The sequence below is a fragment of the Halichoerus grypus genome, chromosome 2 (assembly GCF_964656455.1).
Source record: "Halichoerus grypus chromosome 2, mHalGry1.hap1.1, whole genome shotgun sequence".
Taxonomy (NCBI): Eukaryota; Metazoa; Chordata; class Mammalia; order Carnivora; family Phocidae; genus Halichoerus; species Halichoerus grypus.
In genome coordinates this window covers 173,391,732-173,417,149 of record NC_135713.1, presented here as the reverse complement: position 1 = coordinate 173,417,149, position 25,418 = coordinate 173,391,732, and the positions used below count along the sequence as shown (strand labels likewise).

Here is a 25,418-nt window from a genome sequence, read left to right as displayed (position 1 = left end):
CACCCCAACAAAAGCAATGGGGGGCATGTCACAAAGAAAGTGGAACCCACACAAAGGTGCTTCCACTGGCTAAATCTGGGACATTTTGGACATTCAAGTGAGTGTAATAATGAACTGCAAATTATTAAAAAAATAGAAATTCATGATCGATGTAGACTAATGAATACATACATGACTAGAGGAAGAGAGACGACTTTTTGCTTACAGGAGAACTGGAATGGGTATGGTGGAGGACACAGAGTTGGGAAGTTATCCTTTTGCAACCTCGCCGTAAAGACTGGATCAGACAAGAGCCTTCCATGGATACTAGATCTAGGTGGAAATCCTGCTGAAGAACAGGATATCTGCATGGCCTTCAAGTGTCTCCTCACAGACTGACTGATTGCTTATTAGGTGCAATGGGGGATATCAGTAATTATGCAGTGGAGAAACTGAGTAACATCTTGACCAGGTGATTCTAACATCAGGAGGGGCAGATGACATGTCTCCAGATGTGCCCTGTGAAGGCCCCTTCATGTATGTAATATTCATGTATATGGAGAATGTATAACCTGAATCTAATCATGAGAAAACATCAGACAAAATCAAAACGAGCAATGTTTTACAAATGGTGGGTTAGATATAAGCTTCTATCAATGTTGGGGCGCCTGGGTGGCTCAGTCGGTTAAGTGTCCGACTCTTAACTTTGGCTCAGGTCATGAGATTGAGCCCTGCATTAGGCTCTGTGCTGAGCATGATCCTGCTTGGGATTCTCTCTCTCCTTCTCCCTCTGCCTCTCCTCTGCTCTCTGTCTCAAGAAAGAAACAAAATTTCTATCAATGTTAAATGTACTAAAATTGATCCTACTGTGGTTATGTAAGAGAATATCCATATTAGCAAATACACACTTTAATATTTAGGGTAAAGGGCCGTGATGGGCCATGATCTGTGTAACTTATCCTTAGTAGGTATATGGGAACATGTATCTATGGGAAAGCAAGCACACTCACAAGTGATAAAGCAAATGGGGTAAACTGTAAATAATGGGTCCATCTGAGTACAAATTTGTCTTCTGCACTGACATTTACAAATGTCCCCAGCCGTCCCCACCACTCATCCGATGGAGAATACTGAAAACTCTTGGCTGCAGGAGGGGAGGAGGTAGTTTCCCACGATGCTGCCATGGAGTCAGCTTTTCTCACAGAATCATTCATCCAGTCAGAAGATCTGCACTTTGAGCTAATAGTTGGGCACAATGAACTAAGCCTTCATCTAGCGGAGATTACTAAGTGCCTTGGGACCAGGAGCTGAGAAAGAATTGTGTTTCAGGGTTCTATTTTTATCGGAGGGTCAACTACAGTGGTCTCAAACAGAAAAAAAAAAAACCCACAAAGATTGTAAGGCACCACCTCACGATTTGTTCTTAAATCTTTGCTCCTTCCAAGGAAGCGAGCCCAATTTCTCCTACAGAAATCCCCCACTGTGGGTCTCACCTGCGGATCTGCTTGAGAACATAGTCTCTGCTGATATATTTAATGTTTTCCTCGATTACTGAGCGAACGCCATCTTCCTCGGTCAGCTGTTTCTCCAGCCACTCCACCAGATCCTTGTTATTGTCCCAAACGTAGGCCTGCAGACAGACAACTCTTGGTCAAACACCAGGGGCCAGGCCAGGCTGGACACCCTGATTGTTCATGATCTGTAAAGTTCACTCCAACAGCTTGCTCACTGTAAAATAGTTATTCACGATTCTCCACTATTGTTGGCATTGTAGTGGAAAGAAGCCTCAGGACAGGAGCTGTCCTCATTCTCTTTCCTTCTTTTGGGACAAGATGCCTCTTGGGCCCCTGGAGGCCTCAGTGCTCACACTGACTCAAGTTCTATCATTCTAGGGCTCTACCTATTCCACAAAGACTGAGAGAATGTAATCAGCTGCTGGACTTGAGAGAAACAGTTAAAAGCCCAAATTGTTGTTTAGTCAAGTGCTGATTGAGGGGCACCTGCCTGGCTCAGACAGTAGAGCGTGTGACTCTTGATCTCGTGGTTGTGAGTTCAAGACCCACATGGGTGTAGAGTTAACTTAAAAAATAAAAGTCCATGTCTGTTTAAAAAAAAAAAAAAATTAAGGGGTGCCCGGGTGGCTCAGTTGGTTGAGCATCTAACTCTTGATTTCTGCTCAGGTCATGATCTCAGTGTCGTGAAATCGAGCCTGGCGTCCAGCTCCATGCTCAGCGCAGAGCCTGCTTGAGATTCTCTCTCTCCCTCCCCCACCACCCCCGTTTACGTGTGCACTCTAAATAAATAAAATCTTAAAAAAAAAAAGATTAAAATGAAATGTGTCTTTTCTGAGGAAGTGAGCCACAATTCTTAAGCTGGCAGATGAGTTGCCCGCTTGTGGGAGGCTCTTTCAACGAGGCATGGAGGGGGAGTCTTGCTGCTAGGGGAGAGCCACTAGGTCAGAAACCTACCCCCCATTTTACTTTTTATGAGAATATTCCACAGGGGCAAGGCGTCTGTAACCCTGGAAGTCTCAACAAACCACCTTGTGCCTCCTTTTTTTCGAGATCATTTAGCTGAGTATTTCCTAGGTAGTTGACTACATAATAATTCAGGAGTGTGTTAGAAACCTAATAGCCTTCTCCTTGCTCTCTTCTCCTCTCATTTTCTTTACAAATCATTTAGGAATCGTTTTGTTAATGGTTTCCGGAAAACCAAGTACCACCATTAGGGCTCATTCATATTTATGTCATTTTGTTTGGGTAATTAAACACAAAGCTCGTCATTTAAAGGTGCGCTATCCTTCTCTGTTATCACTAACGAAGTCAAAGTCAGAATGACAATGAGTTTGGCGCTATAATTTAATAGGTGGGTGCATCAGGGACTCTTGGAGGCTTTGAGGCTTGAGATGTGGCTCAGGAAACCTGTACACAAGCAAGGCACCAGAGCAAGGCTGTCACTCCAGGACCCGCGAGGCACAGAGGGAGTGTCTTCTTCCCACCCTTCAAGGGCAGCACGCAGTTAGAAACCGAGCGCTGTGTGGTGTGGTTTTCTAACTTTCTATTTCATGCCTTCAAAAAGAATGGTTTCTTGCAGACTCTCACTTCCTCATCTCTAACTTCGCTGGTGAGTTAGCTGTGACTGCTTATTTATTACGTCATGTGACTGCCACATTTCTAAAAATTCTTATGGAGTCCGTCACAGTTGAAGGATTAAGGAGCCCAGGATTAAGGGTCAGCAGTGCACCCTTCCTAGTTCTTTTATGCAGTTCTCTTTCTGGCCCCCAACGTGCCCACTCTGTTTGGAATAGCGGCTACAAAGATCAACTCTCCTCGTCAGGGTGGGATGGCCAAGCCGGTGTCAGCCCGAGCCTTGGTCAGGACTCTGCTGCCATCTCTGGGGCAAGGGGCAGGGAAGCGTCTTGTTCTGAAGGAAAGGAGGTGCTACATCAATCTCTCCTGACAAAGTGGGTGGGTGGTGCTGTTTTCCCCACAATGCAGTGGTCTCTCTGGCATCCCAGCCCTGTGCACCCCACACATAGGGACTGGATACACCGGGACTCTTACCCGCTGCCACCGAACTCGGACATGTCCATCTCTATCATTGGTAATTTATAGACTTCTCCATGGCTTGAGGACTTATGCACATGCCCTTACTTATGCAGATTTTGGGGGTTGGAAAAAACAAAACAGTGAATGCTTCTTGGGTTTCAGAATGGGAAAAAAAACAACAACTAGATTTACCCAAGAATCCCAAAGCCTTTAGTTTAGGAGAATATTTAATACTCTTATTAATCATTTTTAATCCGTTTGCTTTTAATTAAGAAACAGCATGATGCTTCCCTATCAACATATGCCAGGGAGCAGATTAATTGTGGCTTAAGATAACTCTCCTTGATTGGTGTAATGTATTAGCTAACGAGATGCCTGCTTCTAACGATGCTTAGACACTATGCTGGAAAGCCAGCTACCCTCTAGAGAAAACTCTTCTGCCTTCCCCTCCCGTAGCCACAGAATATGCTAGGTGTTTAAATTAAACATTTAAAAAGTTCCGCGACAGGATTAAGGCAACACATTCCAAGTTTTGGAGTTGAGGCTCTCAAAAACGGCCCCACGTATGAAAGACTTGCTGTTCGCTCAAAATAGAACTGGATGACAACCACCAAGCCAAACCTCAGTAAAGTTTCCATCACAGCAGAATACACCAAGGTGAAGGGGTCGCAAATCCTAGTCAATAGCATTTGTAGCAAGAATAAACAAACATAAGCACCCAGAGTGCCACAGGGTGTTCTTAACGGGTCTGGGAGGGTTTAAGGTACTGCTGTGGCCTGAGATCACCGGGAAAGAGCAAGGCTCCCTTCCACAGAATTAGGGAGGCTACGGTTCCTTGTCTGCCCCTCCTAGAACAAAGATGTAAGACTCATCATCCTAGCCATCCAGAAGGACAGGCCAACCCTATTCCCAGAAAGAAAGCCCTTATCATTTCCCTCCTTAAAATTATGAAAACGTGGCTGATTATTCCCAGTGTTCCAATGTGGATTTTAAAAGCAAGTGTAAAATGCTGGACTGTTAATCTCATGACAGGCCTGGGCTCGTAAGTCACCTGTCTCACACTCATCCCAATCAGAACATTTTAATACTGATAAAGTATTGATAATTAAACATCACAACGCTAGGCCTTACAATAAATGTTCAGCGGATGCTTTATCTTTCTCTGCATCAGTGGGTAAGTATCTCAGGCACTACGCAGTCTCACTAATTGTATGTAGTAATTAGTCTATCGCACAAAATCTAAATGACCTGTTTAGAAAGTTTCCTTTCTAAGTATTGGATAGCTGTTAAGTCCTCCTTATTCAATGTACAGGAGGACCAGAGAATGACCAGGGCACTGTGTGATGGATGTGAGTCCTGATTACCATGCCCTGTAAATCACTCATCTTGGGAGCTATCTGGAGACACCTCCGGCAATGTGAGTTTTTTCTGAGGCTTTGGAGTAAAATAGCAAATACCCATGTGAGCTGGGGTGGCCTGCGGACCCCGTCTCCTCAGAGCTACTCCAGTCTCAGCCCCATCCAGGGCCAAAAACATGTTTTCTAGGTTCTGCCTTCCCTCCTCCTTCCCTGGCCTAAAATCAAAAGTGTGGTGCATGAGATTCGTCCAGGGGTAGCTCGAGGCCAGGCCTCGGGGACAGGGGAAATCATATAACCCTATCATTGGTGCTTTTTCCTCTGTCATCCTCACAGCGGCCTCCACTGACTGACCATCTCGTCTGGAAATCCAGAGTACAGTGAATGGGTGGTAAATGATCTGAATCATAAGAACGAATTTTGGCACCCTAGATTACGGGTAAGTTAGAGCAAACCACATCAAAGCACACGCACTGAGAATAGACCGTGCTCACGACTCCTGCCACGATCACAAAGTCACACGTCTGTAGCTCTTAGTTTACCCTCTGACGTGTGCTGAGCTGAGAGAAGAGGAGCAAACGGGCATCTCGAGTGTCTACTGAGTGCCAGGCACTGTGCTTCATATCTTCTTTATCATGTCATTTAAAACTCACCGAACCCCGTGAAAGAAACATCTTCTCTATTTTACACAGGAAGGGACGGAGGCTTAAATAAATACCACGTCCAAGCCAGCAGGGCTGGGATGCACCACATTTGTGAGATTCCAAAGACCACGTTCTGCTCATGGCCCCACACAGTTCCCATCTCAGTTTCTACTACTGGGGCTTGGGGGGAAAAAAACCAGTCTTTGAAATTCCACATACCTCAGACTGTGGATCTAAGAATCGAGACAGAGAACCTACCTGCACAACAGACACGCACTGTATTCCTATGACCCAATTTAAACTGAAATTCTTGGTACTGTTTTCAGGGAGCTGCAGTGATGCTTTGCTTCTCTCTGCAGCGAAGCCCTGAACCATAAACCTTACTATTTCCTACAGCAGGACTGTTCCAGTGGGTTCCCACAGAGTCCCGTGACTCCCGGGAACAGATTCCTCTATGGGAAACAAAAGAATTGCCCTGCCAAGTCACATAACATCACAGTGTCTTCAAATTTTCTGTCCCTCAATCTGTTTCTTCAGGATGGAGATAAAAAAAAAAAAAATTCTCTGGGACAAAAGAACACACAGCACGGCTCAGAGATGCCTATCACTAAATGCCATTCCCTGCCAGTAACCAGAGGATCAGAGGGTCACTTCCTGGTGCAAAGCCAAGGTCTAGACTTGGCTGGTGTTTGCACTTGAGACCCAGTGCACAATATCTATCACTGTTTGAAGAACCAGTGGGGGGCGGAGGGGTGACATTTTTAAGGTTTCAGGCCATTCCCCAATACAGAGCTGATTCCATGCCAGCCCTTCAGAGGCAGCACAGACCGCTTCTGACCTGTGCAACACTTCCTTCTCTCAAGGGCGCGACAGATTTTATCAGCCACCCCACACTCAACTAGTCCTGCTGAGCCTACAGAATATGGAAGGAGGTTTCAAAGCCACATCCCAGCATCCCTGCCCTTCCTTTCTCTCCTCAGCTGTCCTCCTGGACTAAAGAGCTCAAGAGAATGCGGTCTTTTGTAGATGGAGGGAGGGAAGGAACAGCCTAAATGCCTGGGTACAGTTGGCTCCCAGTGCCTCAGGCAGCCTCCTCCTGCCCTATGGGGCTGGGGTTGTCTCCTGCACTCGATTTCCAGCTGGGTCTGTGTATAGACAGCCCACTGTTCCCTCCAGCTCTACGAGACAGCAAGGACCTGCTTCTCCAGACGCACTGTCCCCTGGCTACAGGATGCTAAGGATCAACTGAAGGGCCTATCCACTCGCTTCATGCTCGGAGAGAAGCTATTCCTTCTCCTCATCCTTGTGCTTACTGAGGCCGTGCACGTCCATTACTGACTAATGTGGTAGGAAGGCGGTGCGGGCTGCTCCTGGCCACACACACACACTCCATTTACCTAGCCGGCCACTCTTAACTGGAGAACAACCTCTTATTTTACACTTGCGTGACTTTCAATGCCAACTTCCACTAGAAGCTGCCAGTAGCCACTGACAAAATTGTCTCACTCAATTATGATGCCACAGACTGACCTTAACCTGAACCAGGTGTCGCATAAGGCTGCGCTCGCCCGCTGCACATCTGAAATATTTATCTAAAGAAGCTTTTCAGTCGTAAAGAAATGGGTAGGCTTAACACAGAGGTGAATCTTAGAAGCACCCAGATTCACTGGCTTTAACAATGACGGCAAATCCTGGGAGTTCCTTCCTGAGAACAGTCGACAGAGACGTTAAGAAACACTTTGCAGGAAGAGGCTCAAGGGCTTGCCCTCCTTCAGCACGCTAACCCAGGAGGCACCAAATGTTCTGATCAAAACAACTATCAGGAAAAGACATTTTCAGCATATACTATCGATATTCTGATAAAATGGATATATGACATATGATTTACTTTTAACCCATATAATAACTACCAATAAAGGTCAATTTCTTTTTCTTAATAAAAGTAAATAGAGAAATAAAAGTTCCAACTCTTTCTTCCCACCCTTTTATGGACTGTCTTGTGCAGCCCACAATTCCAGGGGCAAACGCTGGTGTCTCGTCAACCTGGGCTCAGACCCAGCCCAGCCCAGCCCTGGGGCCAGAGCACCAGGGACACCATTTCAGTGGGGGCACTGGTCCAAGCCCTGTGTCCTCTCCATGAGATCATCCCAAGAAGATGCCGGATTCATGGTTCCCTGCAGGCAGGGGGGAAACTTCCTTCCAGCTCAGATTTGAAACCAGAAGCTCTTCAGTTGAGGCTCCAGCACCTCCTGCCTACATAACCATCACCTCCGATTAGGCTTCTTGTTCCTGACCCTTGAAGTTCCACCCCCTATCCAGCCTCCTGAGTGGTCTTCTGCAACACAAATCAGAACACGTCACTCTGCTGCTTTAAATACCTCAGTGGCTCCCCACAGACCGCAGTCCAAACCCTCAGCACACCTTCCATGGCCCAGCACAATCCCAATCTCTTGGGATCTCTTGCCATCTTGAAATATCTGCAGTGCTTTGGATGCATGATACTCTTGCTATCAGGCCTTGAAACATGTCATTCCTTTTTCCTGGAACATTCCTCCTACCTTCCCCCTACTCCTCACCCCCATCCCAACCTTTTCTGCTGGTTCATTCCTACTTTGTTTTCAGGTCTGCTGAGACACCACTTCTGGAAGTCCTAACTCTCCTCCTCCTTCCCGCAGAGTGGCTCAGGTGCCCTTCTCTGTGCTTCATGATGTCCTGGGTGTGCTATGTTTGATATCAGCCACACTGTTGTACATGACGTCTTGGTCAATCCATCTCTCCCTCGAGATGGTGGGCTCGGTGTGGATAGGAAGAACATCTGCCTCTGTCACTTTCGGGGCCTAATGCAGTGTCTGGTACATAGTAAGTCTTCAAAAAGGTTTGCTGAAGGACAGAATGAGCAGCAAAAAATGTCCTAGGACCTCTATCATGACATGTCTCTGTATGGGGAGGAGACAGGGCTGATGCCTGTGGGCTTCCCTTCCACTTCTGCCTTGAGAGGCCTGGGGATCCTCAGGTGGGGATAAGGAGCAGAGCACGAAGGCTCCTCTGAGGGCATCCACCTACCTTCACGGTCCCTTCCACTTCTACAAACCAGCGCCGTAACATGGCCTGGATCTGGCCGTCAGTCAGCTCTGGGTTGGCGTTGTGGATTTTCTTTTTGACCAGGTCCTCCAGCAGGAGACGCCGCAGCCTCCAGTAGAAGAAAGTGCGGGCTGTCCTCCAGTCCAGGATGTCCTACGTACACACAGGAACATGCTCAGCCACCGCAGCCCCAAGCTCTGCGCGGTGCCCAGTCCAGAGGGAGCTCCACCGGCACAAAAACCCATCCTCTCTAGCAGGCCCCTCAGAGACTTAACAGCTGGCCGGTGCTCGAGCACCTGCTGCCGTCTCCCCAGGTGGGAGCTACAGCCCCCGGCCCAGGGCACTGCGCCCGGCCATGGCCCCGTCAATGCGAGCCCCACCCGAGGCTGGGATGTTCTGGCAGGGCGGCTGTGAATCTCCAGGTAATGAGACAGTGCGGAACTGGTTTGGAGCAGAATGGCTCAAACAACTTGCACGCAGGTCAGATGTGAACTGGCTGCTGCTGGAACCCTGACACTGAATCCACAGCCTGACGACCACCCGCGCAGCTCTCCCCAGAGGAGGCATGTGAGACTCAGTTTCCCACCAGTAAAATGGAGCTTGCCTTCTGAGGGGTCCATGGCCATGTAAACCAGAAATCGTTTTAGGCTGACAACGGATACACAAAAAAGGGAAAAGTCTCTCCAAAAAAATTGAAAATGGTTTGATCTGCACAAGCTGTCTCAGTCCAACCCTAACAGCTTCCTGCTGGTGAGCCTATGTGCACGAGACACACGCTCGCTTGCCTGCTCGCAGGGCTCTGACAAGTCAGGGGAAGTGGCAACTGCTGTACTTACGTTAATAACACCCTTCTCCTGCATCCGGCCTGGTGTGTCGTGCAAGTCAGCAAACTGCACGGCTACCTGATGGTAAATGGGAATTAGGAACTCCTCCCGCTCCTTCAACTTGTTCTCCAGCTCCTTCCGCTCAGCTGGGCTTAGCTCTGGGGTGCCTGCAATTAAGTAAACCTGCCCGTCACACTCTGCGACGACCAGGAATCTCTCTGCACAGAAGCAGCCATAGTCATGGGAAGCTCAAAAACATCCCCCCCACCTGACCCGCGCGCCTGTGGCCTGGCTCTCCATTGTCTTCACCACCTCTTTGCTGAGTAACAGAACTCTATGAGATGCCAGACTGGTCCTTATCTTACCATGTCCTCCTTTCCCTGTGGAGGTCACAACTGTAGAAGCAGCTATGGGAGTCCCCTTCCCCAAGTCCTTCTCTGAGCAGGTGCACACAACCGCCTGGGGGCCTGTGTCTCTCACTGAGTCACAGCCAGGCCCCTCCTTCCCCAGGCGAGACACCAGGCCCGGGCCTGACTACTGTGCATGCGGGGCAGGGTGGGGAGCAGTCGCTACGCCTCCAGGCCCAGACCAGCAGCCCCTTTTCCCATGTCCACACAAGTCACCCGCCCAAGGACTCCTAAAGTTGCAAGCTGCTGTTACGCCACGGCTTCTAATCTCAGGTCTGAAAACTCTTAACCTGAAACCAGTAGAATGTACTCTAATTAGAGCCAGACCTGGGTGTCTTCTGCCAGCTCAACAGGTTAGATTAGCCAGCTTCCTAGTCTACAGCTGGGCTGCTACTGCCAGAGCCAACCCCTGACCAGAGAGAGAAAGACATTCTAGTTCTTAGGCTAAAAGTGAAGGAAGAAGGGAAAAGAGAAAGGCAGCCTACAAATCCCATTTGGATCACTAAGCTTTTAAGCACACAGTACCCTCATTCAACAGATTCCTGTAAGAAATCTGGAATTCCTTGTAACAGGGAGGAGCCCCCTCCCCAGACACCGCCCCCCCCGCCGACCCCTGCCTTCAGTCAGTGGCGTCCCAGTAGAGGTGCTATGTTATGCTTTTCTTCCTAATTACTCTCAGAAGGGACTTGTAATCAATACTGAAAATTTAGCTGCCTGCCTAGTAAAGAGGAGTAAGTCTAGCTGAAGGAGCAATAGGTGACAGCCCCTGGTGTTGGGGACAACCTGAAGTGCTTTGTCACCAAAGCTGACAAATAAATACATGACCACGGGTGATGGGTTGCAGAAGAGAAAGGTCTATTTCAGGCATGTCTGTCTGGAAACAGGCCTTGCTTTTTATGCCACTATGAATCATATGCCATAAACAGCCTTGGGCTGCTGAGTGAGCCGTAAGTATTATAGATAAACACATGTTAATAGAACAGGGATGTAGCCACAGGACCCAGTTTCATTTTTATGAGGTTTTTCAGATGCCCACCTCCACCTCCTTTTTTTTAAGCCCATCACTACTTGAAAACCACAAGGAAGAGAGCTGCCAGCTATCTCCTCTTGGGGTCTCACACAGAGGGCAATCGTTGACCTATCACACTGGGGCCCTAACACTCAGCAGCCTTCTTTCCACGCCAAGCAGAGCAGGGCTATGGGATGAGATGAAGGCCCATCCAATTCCGGGGCGGCTCTGCCTAAAGAATTGATGGGAAGAGAGCCAACTGATTTCTTCTGAGGTGAGATTATCTCAGTTGTAACACCCTAGACAGGGAAGCAAACATTTTTCCTTCTCTAGTAAGAGGAACCCAGACTCCTTGGAGAAACAGTGGATGATTCCAGGGCTGGGGCAGGAAAAACAGAAGATGAGCCTGGAACATACAGTCATAAAAAGCAAGACCACGCTCAAGTGATTGGGACGTGTTAAAAGGACATAGGAGCCGGGTTGAACGTGTTCCCACTGGCCAAATCTGGGACAGTCTGAGCATCAAATTTATCAAAAATAGGATGATATTAATTACCAGAATATTTATGGAATGAAATAACCTGTGAGTCCATCCTAATATAAATAATTAAATAGGGGAAGAGGGAAGGGAAAGTCCTCCCTTCCAGCAGAATAATAATTAATATACGTAGAAGGAATGATGGAATTAGAAAACCACCATTTTACCACTGTCACAGCAACTGATTCTGCCAAGAATTATCAACGGATACTAAAACTAGTGGGTGAGAGTTTGATGAAGAACAGAATATTTACATTGTCTCAAAGTATCCCCTCACAAATTACTATTAGCCAACAAAACCTTAAACAAGTAATCACAATTACCATCAAGAATAGGAAAAACCGACATATGCCTCCTGATATGATGTCCTGATCATAAATAACACTTCTGCAATATTCCTGCAAAAATGCGTTATCTGAATTTAACCATGGGGAAATATAAACCAAACACAGATTGAGAAACATGCTACAAGAAAGGGGCCTGTGGTGCCTGGCTGGCTTGGTCGGTGGAGCATGTGACTCGTGATCTCAGGGTCGTGAGTTCAAGCCCCATGTTGGGTGTGGAGATTACCACAACCAACTGGGTGGCTCAGTTGGTTAAGCATCTGCCTTCAGCTCAAGTCATGATCCCAGGGTTCTGGGATCGAGGACATCAGGCTCCCTGCTCAGCAGAGAGTCTGCTTCTCCCTCTCCCTGCCGCTCCCCCTGCTTGTGTTCTCTCTGTCTCTGTCAAATAAATAAATAAGATCTTAAAAAAAGAAAATCCTACCCCCCCCAAAAAAACATGGTCTGTATTTAAAAAAAAAAAAAAAAAAGTCAAGATGATGACAGGCTAAATAACTGAAAACAGGCTGCAGTGTGTGGTCTAGGGTTAGATCTCAGATCTGAACCACAAAAAAAGAAAAAAGTCTATAAAGGACATTATTGGGACAACTGGTAAAATCTTGATATGAATCATGAATCAGAGAGTAGTATTGTATCAATGTTATAGTTCCTGATGTAGATAAGTGTCTTGGGTTACATAAGAGAAAGTCTGTGTCCTTAGAAACACACACTAAACATCTATGGATAAAGGAGCATGATGTCTACAAATGACTGTCAGATGGTTCGCAGAAACAGTGTGTGTGTGGAGAGTGCGTAAGTGAGCACATGTACATGAGCACGCGGAAACGATAAAACAAATGGGACAAGATGTTACCAACAGGTAAATCTAAGAAAAAGGCATCAGAAGTCCTTTGTACTCTTCTAGGAACTTGTTTGGTGAAATTATATCAAATGGAAAATTAAAAAATAAGCCAAGCTAAAAAAATGTTTTTCCTGGCTCCCTGATGCCTAAAATCAGAAGTCAAAGTTAGTATTTGTGGGGTACGGGGCACTATTCTAAGTGCTTTGTATCTACTAACTCGCTTAATCCTTACAACCACCTTAAAGCTGGTATTCTTACTATCCTCATCTTACAGGTGAGCAGACTGAGGCACTGAGAATTTATGTCACTCACCAAGGTTACAAAACTAGCAAGGGGCAGAGCCAGGTCTCAGATACAGCAGCGTGGCCCCCAGAGATTTGGGACACTATGTTATCTTGTCTCTTCTTGCTTACTTGGGCCAGAAGACAAGGAAGTGCTTCAGTAGCAGAATCTCGTTCATTTCAGGAAAGGCTAAATGATGATGGCAGGCTCCTGGCTGATACAGCTGAAGTTCCGTCTTAGCCCCATTCCATAACTGAGACCAAGACAACATCTCCAATAATTCCTGCTCTGTAGGTCAGACACGGTTTCCTAGGCATGCCTAAGATTTTTTTTTTAAATTTTGTCCTAATATTTTAAAAGATTTTATTTTTTTATCTGAGAGAAGAGACAGCATGGGTAGGGGCAGAGGCGGAGGGACAAAAAGACTGCCTGCTGAGTGGGGCTCAATCCCAGGACCCTGAGATCATGACCTGAGCCTAAGGCAAATGCTTAACAACTGAGCCACCCAGGCGCCCCTGTCCTAATATTTTTGTAAACACTGATCATCATATTTACCACATTACATCTGTTTATGAGATTATCTCCTGAATCAGCCATGTTTGTTGTATTGTTTCTTTATATCCCACGTCCCTAAGACAGAGTGTGGCCCATAGCATTACTCACTAAATATTCCTCCTTCAACTTTCTTTACATTCCACTCACCCACCTTCATGTTGATATGAACACAGTGTCATTTGTTTGCACTGTTTCAGAACACCCAAAGTGAAGTTTTAATACCAGCCCAGACCTGGTTCCTTGATTGCCAGGGTGAAACAGAAATGTTTCCTTCACTCTGTGAGTCAGGAGCCATCTCCCCATCATACAAGAAAGCAGTGGCTTTAGACTCGCTCATTACAGTGATCCAAGAACTCGTCCTCTTGATGCTGTTGGGGAGTGTTTAAAAGTTCATGTAGATGGCTTCTGTGACACGGGACCTGGAAGGCACTGGGCCTTTCTCTCTACATCACTTGCCCCCCTACCCTCCTTGTTTTCCACTCTTCAGTCTAAGGCTGCCCATGACTTAGAAATTATGCACACTTCCCACTAAGGGCAGAGTGCTTAGTATCCTCTGTGAGTCACCTGACTGTATGTTTTACTCCTTAATCAAACGGTAAGTCTGAGCTTGGGAGAGCACGTTGTTTGCTCTTGTGTTGTAGAAATAGGCTAGTCCAGAGCCACACTCAGGCACAGTGATGTTCAGGCCGGAGACTGGTTGTACCGTGGGACTTTAGTCTTACAACACTTCTGTACTGGTTGGCAAGCAGTCACAGCCCTGAGCACCCTGAGCATCCACTCCCCCCCCACTCATGCTCCAACCCCAGAGTCCCTGAAACCTGCTGGGCAGGCCTAAGATTTAAGGGTAGCTCCTCATGTTAGTGTGAGATCAAGAACTAATACAACAGCAGGTAAAATCACAGCCCTGCCAGGGACAAGGGATGGCAGGAGCAAGGATATGGATGAATAGGATGTTCCAGACCTTTAGAACATCCTCCCTCTGGGTAAATAACCAACACTGTGCTTGCATATGTGTATATCTGTATGTGTACATATATGTGTACACCTGTACCATATAGAACACGTACCATTTACTGAGCACTTACTATGTGCCAGGCACCACACTGCTTTCAGGATCACATAGCTCGTAAGTCACCATGCACAATTCAGACCTAGGTCGGGTCAGCTGTTAACACCGCTGCCAAGCTGTAGACCTCAATGTCACTGAGCGCTTTCCAAGTTGCTTCACGTACATTGTCTCTAATCCTTATAACAACCGAACCTTACAGACAGTGCATCTATTTTACAAATGAGAAAAACCACGGCTCTGAAATGTAAAGCTACTTGCCCAATGGCATCCAACTCTTAAGTAGCAGTCAGGATTTACACTTGGGTCTGGCTATCTCCAAAGCTTGTGTTCTTCCACATGAAATGGCACCAACAGCGGCCAAGCAGGAATCCCGGCAGTGGCCACAGAAGGGCAGATCAATTGGAGAGTTTGGTTCATTGTGTTAGGAAAGGAGTTAAGAGCACAGCTCAGCACTGGGTGCAGAGAGGGAGGACTTCTGGGCTCAGGAGTACAGCATCCTGGAAACAAGGTGTTGGCTTTACCAAGTTGGAGGGACAGAGAAGGCTGCCTCCTGGACTAACAAAGGTCTTGTCTACCCAGTCAAGCTATTCCAGAGCTTTAAAAGAGTAACAGAATAAACACCTGCAATGCTCTGGCCCTCCTGAGACTAGGAAGATCACAGAAATTCCCCCAAACGTTGCCTTGTTTGATTCCTTCCTTAATGCCTCTGATCACAGTTCAAGACCTATCTCAGAAAAGCATCAAAGCAAGGAACAGACAGAAGTAGAGGATGTGTGTATTTTAAAATGCAAAAGAGAAAGTCAAGGATTTGTGTGCTTTAAGTGGGGGCGAGAAAAGGTTTGCTAAATTTTATTTTCTAAAAATAAAAGGCTGCTCTTAAGCTAGTTAGACCCTTGTGTAGCACACCGAGGGCCCCTCTCTCCTTGTACAGCAAAGCAGCCAGCCCTGGTAATGATTTAGGGGAGATTAACAAATATGTCAATGTCTATTTTCTGCTTAATTTAAAAGCGGTGTCTATAAAGATTTTTGACTTCTGAACCCTGTTCTCCTGAAAGAAAGAAGGTAAGAATGAGGAGGGGGATAAAGAGTGATTATCCTATCATTGATCGTTTGTCAGGAGCATTTCTTATTCACTGGACTATTGTAAAAAGCTAAGCTCTCGATCAATCCTGTAAGCTCCCTGTACAATTAAATATCTTGGAATGGCTTTCTTTCTTTTCTAGCCAGATTGCAGGGCCTCAGGGTTTTTAGGAAAGCAAGTCGTTGTGTGCGTGTGTGAGGGTGTTTAAGAATATGCTACAGGGAGGAAAGTCATTCTTTTTCTAGAATCCTACTTTAGGAACAGGCTGAAATGGGAGAAGAAAGGTAGATTACTCCCATCTCTTCCTTCCCCAAATAAAAAGTCCCCATGAACTCCTAAAAATCCAACCTTAGAGTTAAAAATATTTTAACATAAAGAGCTGAATCCAGAAGGGGCAGTACTAGTCTGATCAAATAAGGAGAGCTAACATTACCGTGGTGCTGCTATGTGCTAGAAATGTTGAAGTACCTTTCCTCTCCTTTAATCCTGGCAAACACCCTCAAAGATGGCTACCTTACAGATGAGGAAACCAACTCACAAAAAAGGGAAGTAACGTGCCCAAGGCTGCGAAGTTAGGAAACCACGGAGCTGGGATCTGGGCTTAGATACTCTGGCTTCAGAGCCCATGCTCTTTTTAAATTCAGTTTTTATTTTTAAAATTTCCCCCAGAGTGGGTGCACGGTTCCTGGAAGTACGGCAATAGCAAGTCGACGAGTGCAGTGGATGGGAGCAAGCTCCTATTCCATCTCCTAATTCCAAAAATCCATTTAATATATTGTCCTCGGATAGAGGACGTATCAGATATTAAACTGATAAGAACAGATACTATACTTGATCTTAGCCAAAAGGCCGAGAAGTGATATAGAGCCAATGCCCTTTAAATGAAACAAGTTAAATTGACCCACCAGTGTCCACAGGGCAGCAGCCTGTCAGGTGTTCCTGGGGCCAGGACATAATGAAAAGCCACATTTCTCCTCCATGGGGTCAAAGCTGGAGAGAAGCTTCCGAGGAGAGAGCTGATTTCTGTAGCAGGAGGTGTTTTTTACCCAGCCATGACACTGAAGGAGAGCAGGAGGAGGGGACCCTCACCCTATGGACGGGCAGATCACATCCTATGGTGGAGGATTTCGGGGGAGGGGTGAGACCTTCAAAGCTTAGAATAAAAATCAGACTGGTAGGCTGAAAATTCTCCACTCAGCCAAAGGCACTAGGTGACCTTGCAGAAATCTCTTTTCTGTGCTCAGTTTCTCGTTTATGGAACAACAATCCTAAGCTGGCAAAGAGGGAAACTGTTTTATAAAAGAATGTGATATTAAAGTGTTTTTTATTTTTTATTTATTTATTTATTTATTTTTTAAACATTTTATTTATTTATTTGACAGAGAGAGAGATAGCGAGAGCAGGAACACAAGCAGGGGGAGTGGGAGAGGAAGAAGCAGGCTTCCCGCCGAACAGGGAGCCCGATGTGGGACTCGATCCCAGGACCCTGGGATCATGACCTGAGCCGAAGGCAGACGCTTAACGACTGAGCCACCCAGGCGCCCTGTTTTTTATTTTTTAGTTACACTAAGAAGCCTATGTAAATTTAAACCCAATTTCAACTTTTATGGGCCCTTCTTCCTTCTCTTAAGAAAGCAATTTGCTTTGATTGGTTAAATACTTATGAAGCTAAAGAAAAGGACCAGACCACCCTCCTCACTCAGCTCCAGAATATCTCAGATACAAGAACACACACCCGTACCTCAACCTTGAGACTGAAAAATCAGCATAAAAAAGACTGGAATCTTATTAAGATTCAGAAGTACAAACATAAGTAGCTGTTTAAAAGATCTGTGTAATCACATTTTCGATGTTGAAAGAAATTTCTCTGTAAAGATAGTAAGATAGGGTGGGAAAAAAAAAAAAACCCTTGCAAAACGATTTCTGTATCCATCACAGGTGTGCCTTTCTTTACATAAAAGCATTCTGGAAAAACTGCGTAAATCAGATCCTGTTTTAAATGCCTTAAGGGAGCTATTTAGAAGGAACCCTGCAGTGAATCCTTTGGTAAAGCAAATAATCCTTTTGTAATGGGAATAATTTCTCCCAATGTATCTAGTTTTTTTAAAATCCCATTTTCATATATCTGCTTTTCTTCAAAGGGGGCCACAACTATCTAAATATACAACTGCATTTGCATATTGATTTTAATAGCAATCCTCTCAGGGATGTTTAACCCTAGGTTCCTTGCAATTGTGTTAGTGCTCCGCTGTTCATATTTTTAAAAATCAATACAGTACACCCAGAGATTTCCAAATAGGAATCAAAGAATCTGTTACTCCCCCTGCAGCCCTGTGCCCCCACACAAACAGTCCACACAGTCAGGAAGCTGCACAGAATTCTCTGAATTCTTGAGGCAGTTAAGTCTCAAAGTCTTTACTATTTTCCTTTCCTTAGTTGCTCCCCCCGCCGCCCCTTCGCCCCCCAGTCTGGAGGGTCAAGGGATGGGGCTCTGGGTCAGCTGGGGCCAGGCGGGGCACAGGGTCTCTCAGACATATTCTGATGACAGCCCACAGGCAGGCAGAAGCTTAGGTTCAGTCCAACAAAATGCCAGCCAGGTCTCTCCATCTGACAGAACTGTGAATCACTGCTTCCTGGAATGAGGCAAGCCCAGGTGCTTTTATAAATACAACCAGATGAATGGAACAGACCAAAACAGCCCCTTGTCCTTCCCAGAAAATGCTGTCACTATTGCACCATATTGCATCAAACCAAAGAACTGCTGAATCAGTGTGATGAGATGGGTGGTAAGCTACTGCTAATTCAGGGAAAAGGCACCTGCCTACCCCAAAGCCCAGTGCTTGGACGGCCATGGTGCTAAGTGAGGACACTGCGTGTGTACAAGAGGTGACAGGGCAAGAGCCCACTTCTCATGCATTAGAACCAGAACTTCTTTCCCTTCCAACTTTCTGGCCAAGGATGCTGCTTTCTGACTGAAACAAGCAACTCTAGCTCTTTTCAGCTTACAACATCTTGAAGATGGACACAAGTGATGGAAAAAGCACACACAGCTCAGATACTTTGATCACTTCTGCCAGAAAACCAGCTTAACCCCTGAATCCCCTTAACCCAAGGAAGTGTCCTTTTCCTGTCATCTGGCTGCTAAAGAGAAGGCTTGGGAGGAAGGCATTCCCGCAGATGTCTACAGACACATTTATCCTCACCTGAAGCCACAATACTCCCTCTACACCCAGGATGCCTTGGGCAGAGAGGGTGCTGGGTGGAAGGGCCAGGCGCGGGCCAGCCGCAGTGTTCAGCTAGAGCTGCCCCTGCCTGTGTCATACCGTCCCTCTCAGGGCGTGCTCCACGTGGGCACAGCCGAGTTGCCGCGTGGCAGGCTGCCTGGCTGGCTGGGAACAGGGCCACATTCAAAAGGTGTGTCTGGAGCAGGATAACATTTCACGAAGTGGCTCCTTTGCCTAAAGACTATTTGTGTTGAGGGAGAGGGATGGAGGGGAATTTATGATTGCTTCACACTTGGACTGGGCAGCTCTCACTCTCTCTTAACTGATTTGTCATCTCCCTCTGAGCACAAGACAAGGGTAAGGATCCAGGAGAAAAAGGTCAGGTCTTGGCGTCAAGAGGCCAGGCTAGGAAGGCTAGGAAGGCCATCCTACCCCACAGCCACTCCCTGCTCCTGGCTCTCTGAGGAGGCAGAAGGATGTCAGGGAGACATGAAGAGGCCGTGGAGGGCTGGGGCTCTATTTCCAGAGAAGGAATTCAATTTCCTTAAGGCAGTCAGTCTGGTAGGATGTTATCTGTCCTGCACTGACTCTACCAAGCCTGTTCTGAGAATCTGGCAGTGCAGGACCATGGTATTTGGGCTCAGATCACATTCTTTCTCTCTTTACCTCTATCAGGAATCAATAGCTGTTTTCACGCTCGATGATAATCACGGAACTACAAACTAGTAATTCACCTTCTAACCAAACGAACTATATAAAATGACAAAAGGTCAGTTTTTAAAAATAAGAAACCTGAAAAAGATGAAGTTAGCTGTTCAGAAATTACTACTACTCATTATCCTTAGAGAATAAATCCTAATTACGTTTTTGAACAGTCAGTCAGTTGTGCACTGGTTTGTCTAAGTGATTTGACAGCGTGCTCCCCGGTGCAATCTGGGAAGAGATTGAGAACATAAGGGAACATCCACTCCTACAGGCTTTCTCCTAAATCAGATTTATTTCAGTGAAATTGGCTTTAGATAACAAAGGGAAAGAATTCCTGTTTAATTGTGATCAGGCTCAGTATTCAGCTGAGGTCAAATCTGGGGAAATCCTGAGAAAAGTACAACAGAGGGAACCGTAATTCCGTTCTGGGCTCTGGCGTCCATTATTTTGTGTCTTGGATGACTTAAGTCTTTTTTTGCCTTAATCTCTCAATCTGGAAAATGAGGTCATTTTCACCCACTTTGTGAAAAAGCATCTTGGCAGTCTTTGATTCTAGGCACTGATCGAGAAAGGAGCCAAAAGCCAAAGCAAACCCCAGAGGAGCTGAGTTCATAGCATGTCCTGTTACATCCCCACTGGCCTGTGACCCCACAAATACACTTGGTATGTATGATCTCCCTGAAAAACCGCAATTGCCTGAGGGACAAGACCACTTCTTCTATTTCTTTCGTATTTCTTTTCCTATACCATTTGTTCCAAAAGTAGACCTATGCCACAGAGATAACCAAATGTGGCTGTCTGCTTCTTCTGATTAATGTGGAAAGGAAATGACGTCAATCCCCATGCTTGAAAAATGCTTCATAGATTCAAAGCGAATGCACATTCACCTGATATTCATGGTGGCTAAGTGGGGGCGTTATCCCCACTTTTAGATGAAGAAGCTAACGTCTACAAACTAGTAATTAAAACAATTTACCTGCACGCAACCTAACCGAAACTTGTACATGATTATTTCTATTCTAGATCCACTCTCGTGTTCCCGACCTGCCCTGGGCCAGAGCCTGCTTCCCATTTAGCAGACTAAGGATTCTTTCTCTAGTGCCATTTTGGTCAAGGTTAAATAAATATAGTTTTCTTCAATGCGGAGAGGAAATTGATAATGAGATGATTTGTAACAAATGATTAAACGGCCATCACTTGGGAATCTCCTCCCTCTCCCCTTCCTGTATTTCAAAAGTTAAAAGGTGCTGGGTGAAGGTGGGAACGATATTACTTTCCTTCAAGAGAAAGAAGCTTCAGCCCCACACCCCTCACCATCCAGTGGTTCTGCAAACAGATGTCAGAGAGGATCCCTCTTTCTACCACCCAGTTACTCTGAAGGGATGATAACAGCCATTGGGGGGTTAAAAAGAGGCAGTGAACCCCCAGTTAATGAGTAGGAATTCAGCAGGCAGTGTAAGATAAATGGAGCTCTCTCTGCTTCTGCTAGAGTCAGCATGAACTGCGGCCCTGCGGCTTGTTTGTGGCAAATGGAGTGCGCGAAATATCAAAGGGCAGTGATCCAGAAGAAGACCGACTTTGACAAATTTTAAATTGGCCAGAAAGAAAACCAGCAAAAAAGAAAAAAAAAAAAAAAAAGGAAGAGAAAAAGAAAAAAAAAAGGAGAGAAAATTACACAATGCACTGTGTCCTGCAATTGTGGTACTGCTGCCTTTGTACAGAATTAGTGGTAAAAACAGCAGCGACGACTGCCTGATGCTGGGAGCAATTATGAGCCATCTAAGTGAGATGCTTATCAGTGGCTGAAGCTTTTAGAGCTCTCTCTCTATACAGTTGTGAGTAACTTGCTCTTGAGCTGCAGTTACTTTAATTAAAGTGTATAGTGTCGGTCAGAAGTAATTATCCTGTTTGGAGAAGAAAGAGAAAAATACCACCTCAACAATTCTGGGTGGCAATAGATTTTAGAAACAGCTTTGCCAATTCTTGTTGTATGTGTGCACTTCCCATAAAAGGATCAGGCCGAGATGGGCTAGAGTTATTGACGGTTGTTACCTGATGGCAAACAATGGGACGCACACAGGGTTTATTAGAACCCCAGTCACTGGGTTTGGCTCAGGGCTCCAAACTGCCAGGATGTGCAGTCTCTCGAGTGTAGACAAGCACTCGCAAGGTTGTGTCTCTAGATGGTGAGCATATAAAGAGTCCACAAATGGTGTTTTATTAATTAAGTTACTATTTGAAACATAAATGAACTAGCATCTCTCTTTTTTATGCCTTCCATTCATGAAGTTTCACTACCTTTTAAAGACAATCACTGTGTTCCTTTAGGAACACAAAACCAAAACAAACCAACAAATAAAAGAACCTCAAGCAATTATCTTCGCCAACATAGCAAGGGGGCTCGATGGGAGATCTGGGCAGAAAGATGTGTTTTAAACGGATCTGAAACTCATTCGGTCTCTGAACTCAACACAGGGCTCCCAGGGTTCAGTCCTATGTGCAAACTGCAGCACCTTCCAAAAGCTCCAAAAACAAATGAGCAACAGAGTAGTGGCTGGAAGCATCATGCTCAAATGTTCCCGGGCCTGGACAACTGCTGCCACGGCCTCTGTGTGGAAGCACACAGTGCACAGTCTTTACTTCTGTTTCTCTAGCTCAGGATGGCCCCAGAACACCACCTTGGGTAGGTCTCCAGCCTCTCTGTCCCGTGACACTGACTCTCACATTCCTCAGAAATGAGGCGGGCTTGTCCAAAGACACAGACAGAAACAGGACATTGAAGCCTCGCATGTTCTCTGCCTGATCAGCCTGCCCCCCAACAGCAACTTCTAGCTAATCATTCTTTACAAGGACACCCACAAGGCCAGAAAGATGGGCTTTGTGAATTATAAGAAAATACCAGAAGAAAACTTGGGTGACTTTTGCTTTTTTTAAGGTCCCACTTTCCCTCCTATTACATATACTATTTCATTCTACCAGGGCTCTTACCATATAGAGGATAGTAAATAAAGATTATCATGAATTTGATCAAATGCTTCAGTGCTTCCTCCCCTGGCCTATGAATGCACTCATTACAAATCAGCTGAATGGCTCATTGATTTGCCAGGAGGACAAGCAGACATACCCAATCGCTCAGCCAAGCGAATGTAGACGGGGTCCACCCGACGCATGGTTTTCACCAGATCCTTTCTGCGGAATTTGATTTCTACTGTCCCCTCTGGCTCCAGAACTGATCCCCTGGATCAGAGAGAAACAAAACAGAAATAGAGGCACTTTAAAGGAAGGAGACAACAGAATGAGGCCGGTTACAATTTGCAGACCAGGAAATAGCTTCATTATGGTTTTGGCCACCATGGCTCACAGAAGTAACCCCAGGGAGGGAAGCAGGCATCAGAAAGTGTCTAAGTGGGGTGTGAAGGCCAGGCAAAAAGCAATTAAAATAATTCTCATTACCACCACGCCAGTCTACTTCCATCTCAAAAGAGGAATACAGATTCCACCATCTACAATGGTGCAATGAGGGGTCGACGCCGAGCGGTCCCACACACAGCCGTCAGTCGCTGGTGGGGCTCCCACACGCTAGGCCAGGCCAAGCAGGGGAGAAAACACTCTGCCTACTGCTATGGGGAGGTCTCAGTGTTATTTCTAGTTTCTAGTGCACACTAATGATGTTCTAGTACCAGGAACTTTACCCTGGACAACTTAAAAAACAACAGCCACGTTTTACATTAAAAAAAAATTGTAGCTAATACTTCCTATATACATGGCACTGTTCTAAGTGCTTACATATAAAGCTTCATAGCAATCCTATACCCAGTCTGCATCCCCTATGAGGGAAGGAACTATTATCCCCCATCTTGCCGATGAGGAAGCTAAGGTCCAGGGCATTAAGAGACTTGTCCAAGCCTAACAAGTGAAAGAGCTGCATCTGAAACCAGGTGGTCTTGTTCCACAGTCTGCAGAGGAATTGTCTGTGATCTGCTATCAGATCAGGGGCTAGATTTGGATTTAAAAATAATAAGTCCCTCAGTACAGACTGCTAGCCTACTGATTTTGCAATAAACTACGGGGCCTCTCCCAAGCAGCTGTTTGAAGAAGAAGCTAAAATCTTGGGGAAAGAGAGAAACAGGTGGGGCGCCTGTGTGGCTCAGTCATTAAGCGTCTGCCTTCAGCTCAGGTCATGATCTCAGGGTCCTGGGATGGAGCCCCGCATTGGACTCCCCTGCTCAGCAGAAGCTACTTCTCCCTCTCCCACTCCCCCTGCTTGTGTTCCCTCTCTCGCTGTGTCTCTATCAAATAAATAAATAGAATCTTTAAAAAAAAGAGAGAGAGAGAGAAACAGGTACTCTAGTAGAATGATCGGAGGCAGGAATTGGCATGGGCAATGTCAAGAAACACAATGTGAAATTTACCTATTTTGGAAAGGGTTGAAAACAGATTATGAAAGGAAGCTGCATGTGGTCTGTTTTACTTAAGTATTTTCAAGGACCACCTCCTGACAAAAGCCTGGGACATTCTCTTATGGTTCTCTGGGTGCCGTGAGCACGGTGTTCTCCAAGCCTCCCAGAATGCCAGAGTGAGCAGCTCCGGCTTGGAATCAGAGAATGCGGGGGCTGCTCAGTGACCTCAGTGACCAGCAGCTCGTCCCACAAACAAGCAGCAGCAGCTCAAGGAGAGTAAGACTGCTCCCAGGTTCCTCGCCAGCCAGTGGCAGAGCTGGGTGAAGACCCTAGAACTCCACAGACTAAGAATTTAGTCCTTCCACTCCAACTCGCCTTGAGCTCCCTCTGTCACACGTCTAAGAAAGGGAGAGCGAACAGGCCTATCTGCACAACAATCGAGAGAATCCCTCCAAGTTTCTCCCAGTGCCTGGAATAGAGACGGACTTCTTGGTACAAGAATGTGGGCTGGGGGGGCCACACTGGGAAAGCCTGACTCCCACCTGCTTTCCTTCTCATCCTAGCAGACACTATCTAGAAAATCTCTTTTTCTGACCTGGGAGCCCTCTGGGAATATACAGATTCAAATAAAGATCTCTTGGTTCTAATGTTCTCCAGGAGGAAACCAACAGCTAGCGCACCCCTAGAGACAGTGAATGGAAATAAAGAAGGAATGCTACCTGCTCTCTCGGTCAGCGTACATCTCCATGTGCCGGGGGTTGATGGTGGGATCGATCACAACCCAGGAGCCCCCCCGGAGCTCAGCCTGAGGAGGAATGTAGACCAGCACCGGCTGGGAGCACTCCCGTAAGCTATCCACGATGTAAGCACCGAACTTCAGCACTTGGTCGTACATATCTGTGGAGAAGGAGACAAATCAGAAATCATGAAACAGTGCTTCCAAAATATTGTTCACATCATGGCACACACAGAAAAATAACACACTGTGCCTCCACGAGGAGGCTGCTCCTACCAGAGGCGACAGGCTGGGGGTTCAGCCACCCCGGGTCCTGTCCGGCCACCCTGAAGACTGAGAGGATGGGTATTTCCACCTGTATTCTGTTCAAGACTCCAGGGGATCTTCAAAAGCACAAGAGAAGTGTACGGTCTTTTACAAGACACAATGTGCAAGCCCTGTGGATTGCCTATCCATTTTTATAGCCTTTCTGAATTGCTGGATTTCAGGTCTCATCACATTAATTCACACTTGCTCTACAAATGCTGAGTATTTTCATGTCAATATGTGCTCACTACATTAAGTTTTCTGAAGAAGGAACGATTCAAGCTCTTTTCAAGTCTTCTCGTGATACTTAGAATATGATAAGCTCTTAAAATGTGCAGCTAGTGGAAATGGAGCCTTCAAAATTTTATCTTCAAAAACTGCATCTTTCCTCTTTGTATCCCCAGTGTCTTGTCCAGTGCCTCGAACACAGTTAGTGCACGGTAAGTGTCTGCTGAAGGAATGGATGAGCACATACCACTTTGGAAAGAAC

At 46.1% G+C, this 25,418-nt stretch overlaps 1 protein-coding gene and 1 non-coding gene across 14 annotated transcripts in view; both read right to left on the bottom strand.

Moving 5' to 3' along the window:
• Nucleotides 1-25,418, bottom strand: part of ACACA (acetyl-CoA carboxylase alpha) — a 276,124-nt gene that overhangs the window by 2,546 nt on the left and 248,160 nt on the right. For all 13 annotated transcript variants that reach the window (XM_078063979.1, XM_078063957.1, XM_078063981.1 and 10 more), the window contains 5 exons: nt 24,606-24,783; nt 22,611-22,723; nt 9,444-9,598; nt 8,590-8,760; nt 1,473-1,609 (listed from right to left, as the gene is read on the bottom strand). In XM_078063979.1, the coding sequence (XP_077920105.1) occupies nt 1,473-1,609; nt 8,590-8,760; nt 9,444-9,598; nt 22,611-22,723; nt 24,606-24,783 (754 nt within the window). The remainder of the gene's footprint in view (nt 1-1,472; nt 1,610-8,589; nt 8,761-9,443; nt 9,599-22,610; nt 22,724-24,605; nt 24,784-25,418) is intronic.
• On the bottom strand, nt 16,227-16,418 carry LOC118543651 (U2 spliceosomal RNA). The gene has a single exon (XR_004921189.2). It is a non-coding gene; the product is annotated as a U2 spliceosomal RNA (small nuclear RNA).